Here is a 15020-nt window from a genome sequence, read left to right as displayed (position 1 = left end):
AGTGGTGAATAAAATGCGTCTGTTAGCCCTTATTGGGCCTTTTACAGACCGCCAGATTGACAGATTTCCCTACCCCTTCAGCATGTACTCCAGATATACTTCAACTAATGAAATCCCTACCCTTTCATTGACCTGAAGCCTGAAAAAGTTACGCCTTTCGGGCTGACGCGGGCAATTAACGCTATAGGCGGTAAACTTGCGCACTCGTGTAACCTGAACCATTTATTTTTTCGTAAACAGACTGCAGATAGATTGTTTGTAAAGCCCAAGAGGGTGTAAACTGACAGTCCAGAACTCTATTGTTATTTCTTCAAATTTCTTGTCAGACCGTTTCCGTTATCCATTTTTTAAAAATCTGAGTCATATTTTTCGTGTCATGATGTTGTTTTGGCGGAAATAAGGCCGTTTCATAATTTCGATTCTGTGCCCGAGGCTCTTTCTCGAACTTTATAAGAAGTTCAAGCTCACTTAGGAGAGAGAGTCATTTCAGTTATTTATTTATTTATTTATTTTTCTGTGGCAAGAAACAAAATCAAAAGAATTTTCTGGACTATTTGTTGTCGTTTAGCAACTTGCTCACTTTTAGACAAAGTTTTCCGCAAGATATTGAAAGAGCGGTTTACAGTTGTATTGCGCATCTTTTTGCATATCAGGTATATTGCGCCGCGTTACGCAGTTTAGAACAAGCGTCGGGTAAAACAACAGAAAAAGAGGGAATTCAAAAGCTTTCTTTTTCAGATCATTGCCTTGTCACTCAAAGGTAAGAGTTGTCTGATTTGAACGACCATGTTACTTATACGTTTTTACGCACTACCTGTGAAAAATGTGACGAGTCACTGAGTTTGCGTTGTATATCATTTAAGGCGGAAGTTCGACAAACTTTTACAGCCAAAAGTTAGTTTTTTTGCTGCAGAAACGGAAATTTTATATAAGTCGATCTAAATTTGAGTGTGGTTCGGTTTCGAAGTATTTAGAGTACAGAACCACGCCGTTCTGAGTAGCCAGCGAAGGCACTTCTCATCAAACTGAGTGATTGTCAGCCGAGTAAAAGTTTCCCCTTGAACAATTCGGCAACTAAACCGTGAGGTAACTGCATAAGTTTAAAAACAAATTTGAATTTTATTTGATTCAGAGGAGATCGGTCAGTGCATGTAATCTTCAATCAAAGGCTACGATAAATTTCAGCCATCTTTTAAGAAAAATGTTTAGGTCCGTACCAAGGAGAATAATGGGAATAATCCTTATCATCACTTGGTCGGTATGATCATTAATTTTACTAATCTTTGAACCTTGAATAATACACAGTAGCTTTTTTTTAAAGTTTATAGAGCTCAAATCACTGCGTTTAGATTTAAGGGGCATCGTTATCAAGAATAGAGTTTTGACAGTCAAAGTTTGAAGAAACTGAGAGTTGACTTAATTAGCACTGATTCAAAAATGAGCGTCGGTATTTTAATAATAAGGATACCTACGAACGAATAAAGTTATGATTAATGATTGTCAAGTTTAAATCCTTCATATAAGTAAGGCGGGTATGAAAACCGCGGAAAACAACAACGTAAGACTTAAAAAAACTACCTATGACTAAGAACTTTTACGTCTTCAGGATGTGTCGCAGCAAATTCGACTACCTCGAGTATGAGTTGTTCTTCATTCCAAATAGTTCAAACCATTATTGAATGTTCAGTCAGACACGATTTTCACGGATTCTCACTTCAAAGTCTAGTTAGCTCATCTCTTTTAATATTTGAGAAACAACTATTGACTGTTTAAGAACCTTATTCTTGACAATGACGCTAAATCGCTAAATACGCCATCGAAACCTCAGAACACACTCTAATTCTTATATTTATTTGCTGCAACAAGCAACAGATTATTGTAACAAATTGTAACGTTGACCAAGAATTTTCTTTTATGCATAATTTAATTTTAAACTTTCGATTTAATTTATGCACTTAGTCTAGTCATTTCAGTGTGACTGGAACTGCATCAGAAGCTTTTACCCCTTCCCTAAGCTAACATTAACACTTACTTCTTACTTAGGACAAAATGATGGCTTAGGGGAGGGGTAGGTGGGCACTTTCCCAGAAGCCTAAATTGATCGGATAAATGTATGTATATTAACCACTTTCGTAACGGGCTTTCTTGGTCCCTTTAGACGCGGGACTGACTTTTCTGTTCCTTCGTAATTTCAACAGAATTTAGGCTCCGACTGTAAAACTTGGAACGTACAGAGTATATCCGTAGGTCTGTAACAAGTAATTCTTATAGTTTGGTATAATGTCATGATGTCATACAATATGAGATCAGGAGTTCATTGTTCAGTCAGTGACACAATTACAATTACGATTTTCAGACGGCCGCCATGTTGGATCCGCCGGTTTTTTAATTTCCCTTATGATTGGAACTTTTTTTAATTGACTTAAAGATAATCAAAATCAAAGAAACGGTGCTAATACTATCCCAAGCGCGTAATCTGCACTCCTCTTTTCTTCGTCATAAATTTCTGTTCACGTTACCGGTAACTTCTTTTAATGTTGCGTGGGCGTACTCTGAAGTTTCTGTTTTGAGAAAACTTACAATAGCACCAATATCCTTCCTTTTCTTCTTCGCTTACGTCACGCTCTTATTTTGTAGACATTTCGTCATAACCATTGAGAACCAACGAAAGCTATTACGTATTTCTTAATTACTCAATTGCAATATAAAACGCTCTCATCCAGAAACAAAATTTGGTGAATCGAGTAAATCTCAGCCGTCCAATACGTACCACACACTGATCGCCTCAATAGAGGAGTTCACGCTCACAGTTGCATCATGGGTAATTATGATATATGATTAAATTTCACAGGGCTGAACCAACATTGTCTCAACCTTGAAATGTCACTAAGTAAAACTATTTGTACTTTCAGCTATAAATGAAGTTTGAAATGATATTTGTCCCGAGAAAAAGAAAAACGCTTATGTTGTTGGTCCTTGCTAAGTCTGCTAATGAATGAACAAACCGGCTATTTCGACTTAAAATAAACCACCGTTACATATGACAATGAGAAAAGACGGATCGAAACGCACTACTCACTACTAGCCGATAACACCAGAACTTAACTAACTGACGACTAGTGACATCGTGACTTAAAAGATAACCATGTTATAACTACTCGGGGTTAATACCATTAACGGCATGCCGTGTTGCTTCACTCTGAAGATGACTACCGCACAGGTTGAACAATCCTATTTAAGAATATACTCACCCGGACGATTATATTTCCTGGGGAGGGGGAGTACTCAACAAATGTTTATACGGGGAGGCTCTCCCGAGGTCCAACCCCTTACACTTTTATATACAATTTTTCATGAAAAAGATAACCCTTTCGTATACCTTCTATTGACAAATGGTACCCCTTTCACATACCTTGTTTAGAGCTTTGCGTCCCTTTTAACTGCTGTAAATGCACTGTCTTTTAAATAGGAATCAATCACAAAAACAGAACGTTTTCTCGACTTTATAAGGCCCTAAAATTCCTCTGTTAGCCCTATTGGGCCTTTTCGCAGAAACCCAGATGACTGATTTCCCTACCCTTTTATATACTTCAACGAGTAAACTCCCTACCCTTTCATATACCAGAAGCCCGTATAGGCCATTATAGGGAGTACCCCCCCCCCCCCCCCCGGGTCATATTCTACTACTAACAACATGACTCCTAGGTTCAAACCATCTACTAAACAGCACTGGAGGAAAATTTTGCACTTGTACTCTAATCTAATTAATAATAATGTGTATTACGCTAATGACTTTTCTTAATGATTTTAGATTACAGAAAAGAATAAGACTACCTTTAATAGTTTCAAAATGGAGCATTATTCAAGAACAACAAAGTTGAAAGCTTGGGTTTATTGTGAAGATGGATTGGCAGTTTTGAATCTGAGTGGAAAAGGGCTATCCAAGATACCTGATGAAGTCACTGAGCTGAGTGAAGTGCAAAAACTTAGGCTGGATATAAATAACCTGACTGAATTATCAGCAAGAATTAACATGCTGAAAAATCTTACCAGGCTCATCTTGGATGAAAACAAACTAACTGAACTACCTGCCGAGGTTGGCGACCTTAAGGAGCTGACGGAGCTGAGTGTAAGTAACAACCAGTTGATTTGTATACCTACTAGTATACAGAAATTGAACAGGCTTGAAGGGCTCTACCTGAATCATAACAAGTTAACGGAACTACCTGCTGAGATTGGGGGTCTAAAGAAGCTGAGATGGCTGAGTGTGAGAAACAATCAGTTGGTTTGTGTACCTACCAGCATAAGGAACCTGACCAAACTTGAAGGACTGCACTTTGATGAAAACGGCCTCACAGAACTACCTGCTGAGATTGGTGAATTAATGGAGCTGAAGTGGCTGAGTGTGAGTAACAACCCATTAGTTTGTGTACCTACCGGAATACAGAAGCTAAACAAGCTCGTTGGACTATACTTGGTTAATAATAAATTAACGGAGTTGCCCGCTGAAATTGGTGACCTGAAGGAGCTGAGGGAGCTGAAAGTGAGTAATAACCAGTTGACTTGTGTGCCTACAAGTATAAAAAAGCTGAACAAGCTTGGAATGCTGTACTTGGATGATAACAAAGTAGTGGAATTACCTGCTGAGATTGGCGACCTGAAGGAGCTGACGGAATTGAGTGTGAGCAACAACCAGTTAGCTGCTCTACCAACAAGTATACAAAAGCTGGAAAAGCTTGAGGGGCTGTACTTGGATAATAACAATTTATCAGAACTACCTGCTGAAATTGGTGACCTGAAGGTGCTTAAGTGGTTACGTGTAAATAACAATCAGTTGATTTGTGTTCCTACCAGTATACAGAAGCTGAACAGGCTTAAAGGGCTACACTTCGATGATAATGACATAACAGAACTACCGGCTGAGATCAGTGAACTGAAGGAGCTGAAGTGGCTAAGTGTGAGTAACAACCCGTTGGTCTGCTGTGTACCAGCCAGAATACAAAAGCTGAAAAAACTTGTAGGACTATACTTGAATAATGCAAATTTAACAGAACTAGTTTCTAAGACTGGCGACCTGAAGGAGCTAAGGGAGCTGAGAGTGAGTAACAACCAGCTGGGTTGTGTACCTACCAGTATACAGACGCTGAACAAGCTTGAAATGCTGTATTTGGATAATAACAAAGTAACTGAACTACCTGCTGAGATTGGCAGCCTTAAAGAGCTGAGGGAGTTGTGTGTGAGTAACAACCAATTGGCTAGCTTACCTACAAGTATACAGAAGCTGAAAAGGCTTGAAGGGCTGTACTTGGATGATAACAACTTAACAGAACTACCTGCTGAAATTGGTGACCTAAAAGAGCTGAAGTGGCTGAGAGTGAATAAAAATCAGTTGGACTGGGTACCGTCCAGTATACAGAACCTGAAGAAGCTTAAAGGGCTGCATTTCGATGATAACGAACTGAAAGAACTTTCTCCTGAGATTGGTGACCTCAAGGAGCTGAAGTGGTTGAGCGTGAGTAACAACGTGTTAGTTTGTTTGCCTAGCCAATTACAGAGGCTAAAGAAGCTTGTAGGCTTGTTTTTGGCCAATAACAAACTGACGGAACTGCCTTCTGCCATTGGCGTCCTGAGGGAGTTGAGAGAACTGAATGTGAGTAACAACCAGCTGATTTGTGTACCTACCAGTATACAGAAGCTGAACAAGCTTGAAGTGCTGTACTTGGATAATAACAAGATAACAGAACTACCTGCTGAGATTGGGGACCTGAAGGAGCTGAGGGAGCTGAGTGCTTGTAACAACCAGTTGGCTGGTTTGCCTACCAGTATACAGAAGCTGAACAAGCTTAAAGGGCTGTACTTAAATGACAACAAACTTGCAGAACTACCGGCTGAAATTGGTGACCTGAAGGAGCTAAGGAAGCTGTATGTGAGTGGTAATCCTTTAAATGTTGATGCCATAAGATGTGCTCTGAAATGGGAGAAGACAGGAATGTTGGTAGAAACTGATATTGCAGGTGAAGGCAGAGATATTTGGATTAAATGATCATTTGTTAAAGTTCTAGTTGCATTTGCATGTTTTAATAATTACTTTGTTTATTTCTAGCGTTACTTTTCAAATTTTAAATCGGTTGTGAGTAATATCTGTTATTACAATAATTTTGCTACAGGATCAACGAGGCATTGAAAAGCTTGGAGAGCTCGGAGAGCTTGTTTACTCAATAGGGAATGATCTTTCAAATTTTTCTTACAGTTGTAAGATAGAGATAGAACTTACAGCCGCGTTAGTGGTTGTAAGTGTATACTGATAGATCACCGAAAGGCAAAATTTTTATCATGTTGCGAATGTGGAACAAAGTCTCTGATGGGATAGAGCTCCCTCCCCCTCCCCCTTCCCCCTTGCCCTCATGACCATCATAGCTTAGGCACCAGTCGAGCAGTGGCTAAACACCGAGCTGCAATGGGACTCAAGGCGAGCTTGGGCACTTTAGCGTTCACGAGTCGTGCACACTGCATGTATTGTTTACAATGTTTAGGTTAAAATAAAACTCATGCAGCATTATTCATTATGATGTATTTTTACTCTGTTTAGTTCCTACAGAAATAGAAGCACGAGGAGAAAGAGCAAAGCTTGCTTATCAAAGTGCTCTTAGAGATGGAGCTGTTAATATCTACCGTGGTCGGGTATTCTTTATTGGTCAGGATGGGGCAGGAAAAACAAGTTTGAAGAAATCTCTCATCGGCTTGCCGTTCAATCCAAAAGAAAACAGTACAACAGGAATTGAAGTGGATCCTTCACTCTTTCAAGTGGATGTTGATGAGGCTGAGAATTGGCAGCCTATTGATGGAAGTAAACAGGGTTTGTTGGGATGTTCGAAAGCTGTGGCAGAGGTGGTGGTGGAAAAGCTGTTCATTCCCGTGCAGTCCAATCGGGCTCAGGAGGAGAAAAAGGAAACACACGCCAATGACCTTCATGTTGATGATTACAAGAACTGGAAACAGGTTGGTGATACTGAGGGAGAAAAGGAAGATTTATTTGTAAGCCCAGCAGGTTTGTCTGAGGTTTTGCAAATCCTGATAAAATCGTGTTTACATAGTTCGTTCAATCTTAAAAAAAGGTCTTGAATTTTAGTACTAGTCGTCTCCAAGAGTTCTTCTGAATTCGGTTAAGGTCCTTGAAAAGTAGTTGAAAACTCCATGAAACCCACTACCTTGTCTACACCAGACACCATTTTCTGTAAAATTAAATTATTTCGCAGACGGAAATATTGGCTCATCCTTTGGAGAGGATGAAGAAAGAAACTGTAAAAAAGTAAGAAACCGTAAAAATTAAGGGAGAACGTAAAAACATTTTCCTGCATGAACAATTAATTATTTCTGTTTCTTTATTCTATTTCTGTACCTCAGATGCAATTCCAAGCCATACCCAGTCATTTTGCAAAGTGTTGTTTCGGAAAGGACTTTAAAATAATGTGATCAAACATGGCTGATCGAAGGAAAAAAATCATAAATGGTTCCATGACGTGTTTTAGCCAACAAGGTGTTCAAAAGGGGTTAAAGAATGCCGATTTATAAGATAAATCTTAATCCTTGAAAACTGTAATTTGCCCTTTAAAAACCTTAAAGAGTCCTTGAAATTTGTTCGTCTGAAGTTGTACGAACCATGTATTTACATTGCGGATCATTACGAACACCCATCACACGTATAAAAAGAAATATTTTAAACTATTTTTCACTTGCCATAAAATCTGTTACACTTTCTCCTGAATTTCTTATTTTAAATAGCTGTATATCAAACACTCGAGAATGTCTTTAACCCAGGGTTCAGGCGTACGGTTTCAAATGGTGGTTAGCTCTTCAAAAGGGGTCGAAAGTTATGTGAAAACGTAAAAAATGCTGAGGAATCTAGTCCATTGAGTCTGTTTATTGTCTTGTAATACTCGATAAGATGTTACAAAAAACGCCTTTGATTTTATGTGAAAGCTTCAATAAATATGCATTTTACTAGTGAACTTAAACAAACCAAGGGCAACCAAAGACGGTTTCCTCCCAAATGCATTGAAAACACTTTTTAGGTTATTCAGACTACTTTTAGACCTATAGAAATGCATTCTAAGTTGGGCTATAAAATTTAAAACTGTTCGGTCATCCTAGGGGAACTTGAGTCTTTTCGAAATTTCACGCGCCTAATTCAGAATTATTTCCCGGAAAATTTTAGACGAATTTCAGCGCACTACGAAAGTGAAAATTTGTTTGATTCCTCTCTCCATCGTATTTTTGAATCCGAAAATTTTAGGTTCCCTTTTTCCTACGAGAAATAACCTAACCAGGGGTGTGAATTGTGAAAAATGAAACTCCTGAAAATCGTAGGGAATTAATAAGATAAGCTTCCAAAATTGTACATGAATGAAATGGTCATCTAGACTTTTTTAGCCGCCCTCAAGTAATACAAAATTCTAGGCAATATTATCTTCTCCGAACAGACATTAGACAGAAAACAGTTGTCGGGTGCCCCTGACAAACAAACGAACGCAATGTTTTTAAAAAATCACTCTTTTTTTTTAAAAAAAAGAGGAAATTTGCTTTAAAGTTTCGGATGGCATATTGGTTAACACGGTACCCAGGTCGCCAATGATAGTGCCTTGATCTTTTAGCTAACAAAAGGTTCCCTATTGTCCAACGGTTATTATTTTGCTTTTCTGTTACAGGTTGTTAGTCCAAAAATGAACAGTGCTAGTGTGCACACATCAGCAGACCCTGATGGTGAGTTAATGATTGATATTTCTTCACCTCCAGAAGAGGTCAAAGAGCGAACTGTCGATTTGATAAAGTATGCGAAAGGTGAAGGTGTTAAAGAAGAACCTGTAGCCAATGTTGAACTGTGGGATTTTGCCGGACAACACCTGTATTATGCATCTCATCCCGTGTTTTTAACACCACGTGCGATATACATCTTGGTTTGCAACCTCAGCAAGTCGTTACATGACACTGCCAAGCCATGTGTTAGACAGGGATCATACAATGTTATTTTGGACAATCCAAATGGGGAAACAAATCTTGAGAATTTGTTATCTTGGCTTTCCAGTTTGCACAGCATCACAAGGTTAGGAAGAGAAACTTGTGACGATCAAGAAGATAAGCTGCCTTATCTCCGGCCTCCTGTGATCATTGTAGGCACCCATGCAGACAAACCATTTGAAGACATTACAACCATGAAGTCAGAGATACAGAGGGAAATTGCTGGTAGAGAATATGGAGGACACGTAGTGCGTCCCATCTTTAGCATTAACAACACTGCAAACTTACATCAAAGCAGAATAAAAAAGGTCTTCAGGCGTGGCCATGCAGGTAATTTATAAGTTAAAGTCCTTATTAATCCATCAAGAACCAAATGGGTTTTGCATCATGCCTATGGAATATTTCTTTTCATTACGTAGCCACCTTACAATTTACCATCTGACTGACTTAAATACCCTGGCTAGGCAATGACCTTACCTGGAAGTTGTTTTTCTGTTGATTTACGATTGACGTCAATCGTAATTAAATTGTTCTGATGAAAGAGAAAATCACTGTCAGACGTCACGCGAAGAGGCGGGTCGTTGGCTCAGCTCCTAAGGCAGTGTAGAGCTAGAGAAAATGGCGGACGATTTCCCACCCACCCAACTACTGCCCGAGAAATATAGGAAGACATAAAAATACCCATAAAGGGAACGAAACATGAGAATGAAGATTATGTGACCTGTAGGAATACAAATCTAAATGAAGATATGACCATCGATGTTGAAACCCATGTCCCCAGACTCCATTGGTTCTCTTAGACTTTGGCATTTACTGTGTAACCAAAACAATTTCCATTCTGTCCTTATATAACCTCACCATACCCATAAAAAAAACGAACGAAACGATACTGGAGGACTTAGGGGTAAGGGTTTGATTTTAAAAACGTCTCTGGAAAATCTTGGCAACACCCTTCAATTTTCTTCAAAAGAAATAACATCCGGCTTTATATCCTGAAACTGTTAAGAAACAGGAAATGTTTAAAGACGGGGATTTTGCATAGAGGTAAGAGCTTACTTGAGCTTGGAATTTGATCGGAATTGATAATTAAACAGTTATTGATTTCGACTTTTGTATGATATAGACTATTATCAGCCTCCTCCAATGCTTGCTCCGTATTTGCATTTGTTTTTAAGGGCAAGATAAAAGCATTGACGAGATTCAAGCTCTGCGAGACAAAATCATGGAAGTCTTAAGACAGCAGCCGTACATTGGGGAGAGGATTCCTGCAAGGTAAATAATCATAGATTAGAAACCAACACTTTAATCTAACGAGCCTTTCATTGTAAAGAATTGTGCGGATATTACAGTGTATGCTACATATAAGTTCAACCATCTCTCTGTTACAGACCGACCTTACATGAAGAGTAGGTCCCACTCTCCAGGTGTTGAGAGAGAGGAGGCTGAAACGGAATACATGCATATCTGTTTGAACGACTTTGTTTTAGTTCAAGGGTCCAGACGTGAAAATTTCTTTCCAAAAACGTTTACTGCATAATTATTATTAATATGAATTGTGGGAGAACGTGATCCCAAATTAAACGAAAAGATCAAACACTGGCGTGAAACAAAGACAAAACATTCAACGAGACAGGTGCAAGATTGTATATGCAATACTCGATGACGCCCCGCCCCCTTCCCCCCCCCCCCCCCCCAAAAAAAAAGACAGGACATTCAAGATGCACTGTTTCTGCCTACGGGCACGGTTTTCCACTTGATCTTATTAACAAGGATGATGTCCACTCAGCAAATGTGGCAATAGCATTGCCCTACCTAGGTAGGGCGAGGTAACCTGAGACATACCTAGCAGCGGGAGCGATGATAAGGTCTCCGATGTCAGGAGCTCATAACTCGGAGTAGGCAACTCCTCTCTATTTATGTCAAGGCCTTTTCAGAGACCAGCTTGTATTTAGATCGGTTTCAACCATTGACCACCTTGAGTCCCAAAAACCAGTCTTAACAAGACACAGAGCAGAAGAAATATTCTAAAATGTGTCTAAATAACCTTGTACAAGAAAATGTCGTGATATAGGAATACTATAGAAGTTGCTGAAAGGGAATTGTATCTTGTTAATGTACAGTGCAGTCGCAGGTAAGCAACATAATGTGACCCTTAACAAATGAGTGCTTGCAGGCAGGTACATTTCGACCCTCAGACTTTGATTCACGCCGGGTAAAACATAAACAAGCCAGGCTTTATATTCGGTGAAATTATCTGGTGACGTTGACACCCTTGCCTAGTAGGTTACGGAAGGTCGGCATGTAGCTGTACTAAATCAAGTTCACTGCGCTGTAACCTGAAACCTTGTGTTGAATTTATGCTCATATCATTTTTTGTTTTTGAATACTAGGTGGCTTACCTTCGAGAAGGTCATCAGTGCCTTGCTGTCCAGGGAAGTTTATCATTTGACTGTAGAACAACTCCGAACCTACGCTAAGGATAAGTGCTTTATTAATGACGAGGAAGAGTTTACCACCATGGTGAACTTCTATCATGACCTGGGGATAATTATAAGGCACTCCTGCACAGTCATTTTGAGTGCCAAGTGGCTGATAGACCTGTTTAGGCAGCTGATCACCATTCCATACTTTACTAACACGGTAAGTCCAAAATACATTAGCTCTTTGTTGTAAGAGTTTCCTCTTTCATATTGGTTGCCCTGTAATCACTCTTCATTTTATTATCTCTCAGGAGCCCAAGGTTTCAAAACACTGGAAGGAAGTTGAAGAAAGCGGCGTCCTCAGCATGGAACTGGTTGATCATGTGTTTTCCAAATTTCTTCTGAAGGGCGTTGTCAGGGAGGACATTTTGGACATGATGGAACAATTTGGTTTGATTGCAAAATTTTCACCTGCAAAGACTGATAAAAAGTATTTTGTACCATCTCAACTCAAAGTGCCACCTGATTTACTTTGTGCCATGGTACCCTCAAGCTCTGACCCTTGTCCTCTTTATGTTTACTTTGTCACTGGTTTTGTCCCCCATGGCCTGTTCACACGACTTGTTTCTGGGCTCATCGGGTGGTGTTCTGAGGCTGGTCCAACTCAGCCACCCACCTTATACCAAAGCGGAGCATGGTTCGTCATTGGAAGGCAAATTGTCCATGATTTCGTCCTTATCTGTAAGAAACAGTTCATAAAGTTTTTTATTAAGCAAAGAGCGCAATGTCAGCATATCTCAGAGGATGACACAAGCGAGGTGGCAGTTCAGGTGCGTGAGTTTGTTGAGGCAACTTTGAAAGCATTGTCAAATGATCTTCTGTATCTACGTGGATTGCAGTATCAGATTCGGGTCGCCTGTCCATACTGTCAGCTAGAAGAGTGCTCAGGCCACAATCAGATGGCATGTACTCATGAACACTGTCTTCACCTCCTTGAGTTAAAACAAGGGGACCCACTGATTTGCAAAAAGAAACCCTCAGGGGAATTACTCACAGTTAGAGGACAGGAAAAGTGGTTCTTACCAAGACCAACTAAGGTAGGAAGTAACTAAATTCAACCTAAGGCAATGCTTTCAGGCTTATAATTACTCATTATACATATTAAATACGTAACACCGACAATCCTGAAAATAGACTGCGGCGATTTTCGTATGACCTTGAAAAATGGTTTTGGTAAGTGTTCGTTATCTGTTTTATCTGCCAATGGATGAAAGGATCAAAACATGGACTATTCGTTTTCACGCCAAAGAAAACCCTAATATGGAGAAGGCATTGTTCGATTGGCCAATCGTGTTACAGTATGACATCAAAGCAAAGTATCGATTGATTTCTAGAAATTTCACACCCGAGCGTTCGCTTAACCAACCAAAAGCCACGCGCGTTTGTATGCGTTCAATTAACCAATCAAATCGCTCTATTTCCGTTCGTTTCTTATTTCTGTTTTGTTCGCGATTTTCATTTTAAGGTCATACGAAAATCCCTCTAATGTACACCATGTAAACCAAATGTTAACGACAAAACTGCTAACAATTATAGCGAGTAACGTCCAGTAAGACCGTTGACTTTCAAAAGACCATTGTAGAGAGGTTATTTTGGAAGTTGGGACGCAATCTAGTGGCCGTTGCCGTTGCGGGGAGATGGCAGCTTTTGATAAATTAATACAAGAGTTATATTGTAGGGACTGAAAAAGCTGATCGTTATTGAAGAGGTGCCAATAGTAGAGATTCGACTGTATTGCTTTTGCTAAATATTATGTCAATGAATGACTAGCCACCTATCTAAGCGGTATTAAAAAAGCTTTTAAGAAGTCTGTGTCATGTGCATCTGATTAGATTGGAGAAAGATGATGTCGGGGTAGTCACCAAGTTGAACTCCATTTAGCTTACCATAATGCTGTCCGTGGTGTAAGACAAAGGTTACAGACGACATCATTAGAAGGCGTCTATATGTAGCTGAATTTAAAAATTCAAGCGAGTTGGTAAAGTCTGAATCAAGTCTGATAATTCAAGCATTTAATACTTTACTGTGACGAAGCGGTTTACCTTTAAACGTCAGCCTTTGAATCGATAAATTGGCCATCAAGATTATGAGGATGTGAACTGCGCAGCATGGCATTCTTTAAGGCTAAAATATATCCCTGTTTAAATATGTAATAAATAAATCAGTAAGTGAATGAATAAATAATTGACATGCTAAAATTATTGGCTGCAAGTCTACTAGTGAAATCAATATTAATACCTTAGTACGTCTACTGGCTGGGTTTTTTTCCTTAGCAAAGTTTGGTTTGTTACTGTTCAGTAAGTGTACATCATCTTGAGCATAGTACTATCAGGTTTGCCAAATTTTGTTTTTAATTTTTAATAGAAACCACCACCCTAGTCACCGAAGTTCTATTTTAAACTATTAATTTTGCTTTTATTACAGGAAGTGCATCCTCTTCCATCCGCATTTACTACTGCACGAAGTCATGCAGAACATTTAATTTTGAAAGTTGCCCTCTTAGCAAATGAATGGGGATCGTCAAAGGGTGGATTGTCAACAATGAACAGGACTCTTGCTATAAATTTGGCACAACACGCAAACGTAGAAGTCACCATTCTTGCACCTGAATTTGCGTGTAGTGAAGAAGACAAGAGAGTAGCTGAAAGTCACAAGATTTCTATCAGCGAGGCACAGCGTCGCCCCGGTTTTAGTAATCCTCTTGTCTGGTTGTGCTTTCCACCAAGAGACCTTGACATTCAGGTTGTGATTGGCCATGGTGCAAAGCTTGGTAAACAAGCCCAAATTATCAGAGAGTCTCATTGTTGCAAGTGGGTACAGGTTGTGCATACGGAACCTGAAGAACTAGCAATGCATAAGAACTATCCTAGCGCAATTGCCAAAGGAGAAGGGAAAAACAGGGCTGAAGTTGACCTGTGTAAAATTGCAGATGTCGTTGTGGCAGTTGGACCCAAGCTGAAGGAAGCCTACTCATCCAAACTGCGTTCATCTCACCAAGATATCATTCAGTTCGTACCGGGTTCCTTTGCAGAGCTTTCCGATATTGAGCATGCTACACAAGAAAGTGCAATTTTCAAAGTGCTAACCATTGGTCGTGGCGATTTTGAAGATTTAAGTATCAAAGGCTATGACATTGCTGCTAAAGCCATTGTCGAGCTGCAGGACAGCTCTTACCGTCTGATTTTTGTTGGTGCTCCTAACGGAAAGCAGGATGAAGTCGCAGAAATCTTACTCCAAACTGGCATTTCAAGGAACCAGCTGACTGTCAGATCATTTATAAAAAGCAAGAAAAAATTGAAAGAGTTGTTTTGTGAAGTTGATATGGCCATTATGCCATCAAGAACAGAGGGATTTGGTTTGACAGCACTTGAAGCCATGTCTGCTGGTCTGCCCATTCTGGTTAGTGGAAATTCCGGATTCGGGGAAGTCCTTCGTGGTCTCACTGTAGGCAAGTCATTAGTGATCGATTCTGATGACCCCGAGGAATGGGCCAAGGGAATTGATGCTATTCGGAAAAAATCGAGG

The 15020-nt window shown here is 39.7% G+C and overlaps 1 protein-coding gene across 1 annotated transcript in view; it reads left to right on the top strand.

Annotated features, from left to right (window-relative positions):
- The first annotated feature begins 3850 nt into the window (after window positions 1–3850).
- LOC140932877 (uncharacterized) overlaps window positions 3851–15020 on the top strand; it is an 11651-nt gene continuing 481 nt past the window's right edge. Inside the window, exons 1-7 of the mRNA XM_073382372.1 lie at window positions 3851–6014; window positions 6590–6999; window positions 8706–9345; window positions 10191–10287; window positions 11406–11655; window positions 11747–12532; window positions 13920–15020. The exon at window positions 13920–15020 is cut by the window's right edge and continues 481 nt beyond it. Coding sequence (XP_073238473.1) covers window positions 3851–6014; window positions 6590–6999; window positions 8706–9345; window positions 10191–10287; window positions 11406–11655; window positions 11747–12532; window positions 13920–15020 — 5448 coding nt within the window. The remainder of the gene's footprint in view (window positions 6015–6589; window positions 7000–8705; window positions 9346–10190; window positions 10288–11405; window positions 11656–11746; window positions 12533–13919) is intronic.

This window comes from Porites lutea, chromosome 4 (assembly GCF_958299795.1).
Source record: "Porites lutea chromosome 4, jaPorLute2.1, whole genome shotgun sequence".
NCBI lineage: Eukaryota > Metazoa > Cnidaria > Anthozoa > Scleractinia > Poritidae > Porites > Porites lutea.
The sequence above is the reverse complement of the archived record's forward strand: the minus strand, read 5'-3'. Positions and strand labels throughout refer to the sequence as shown.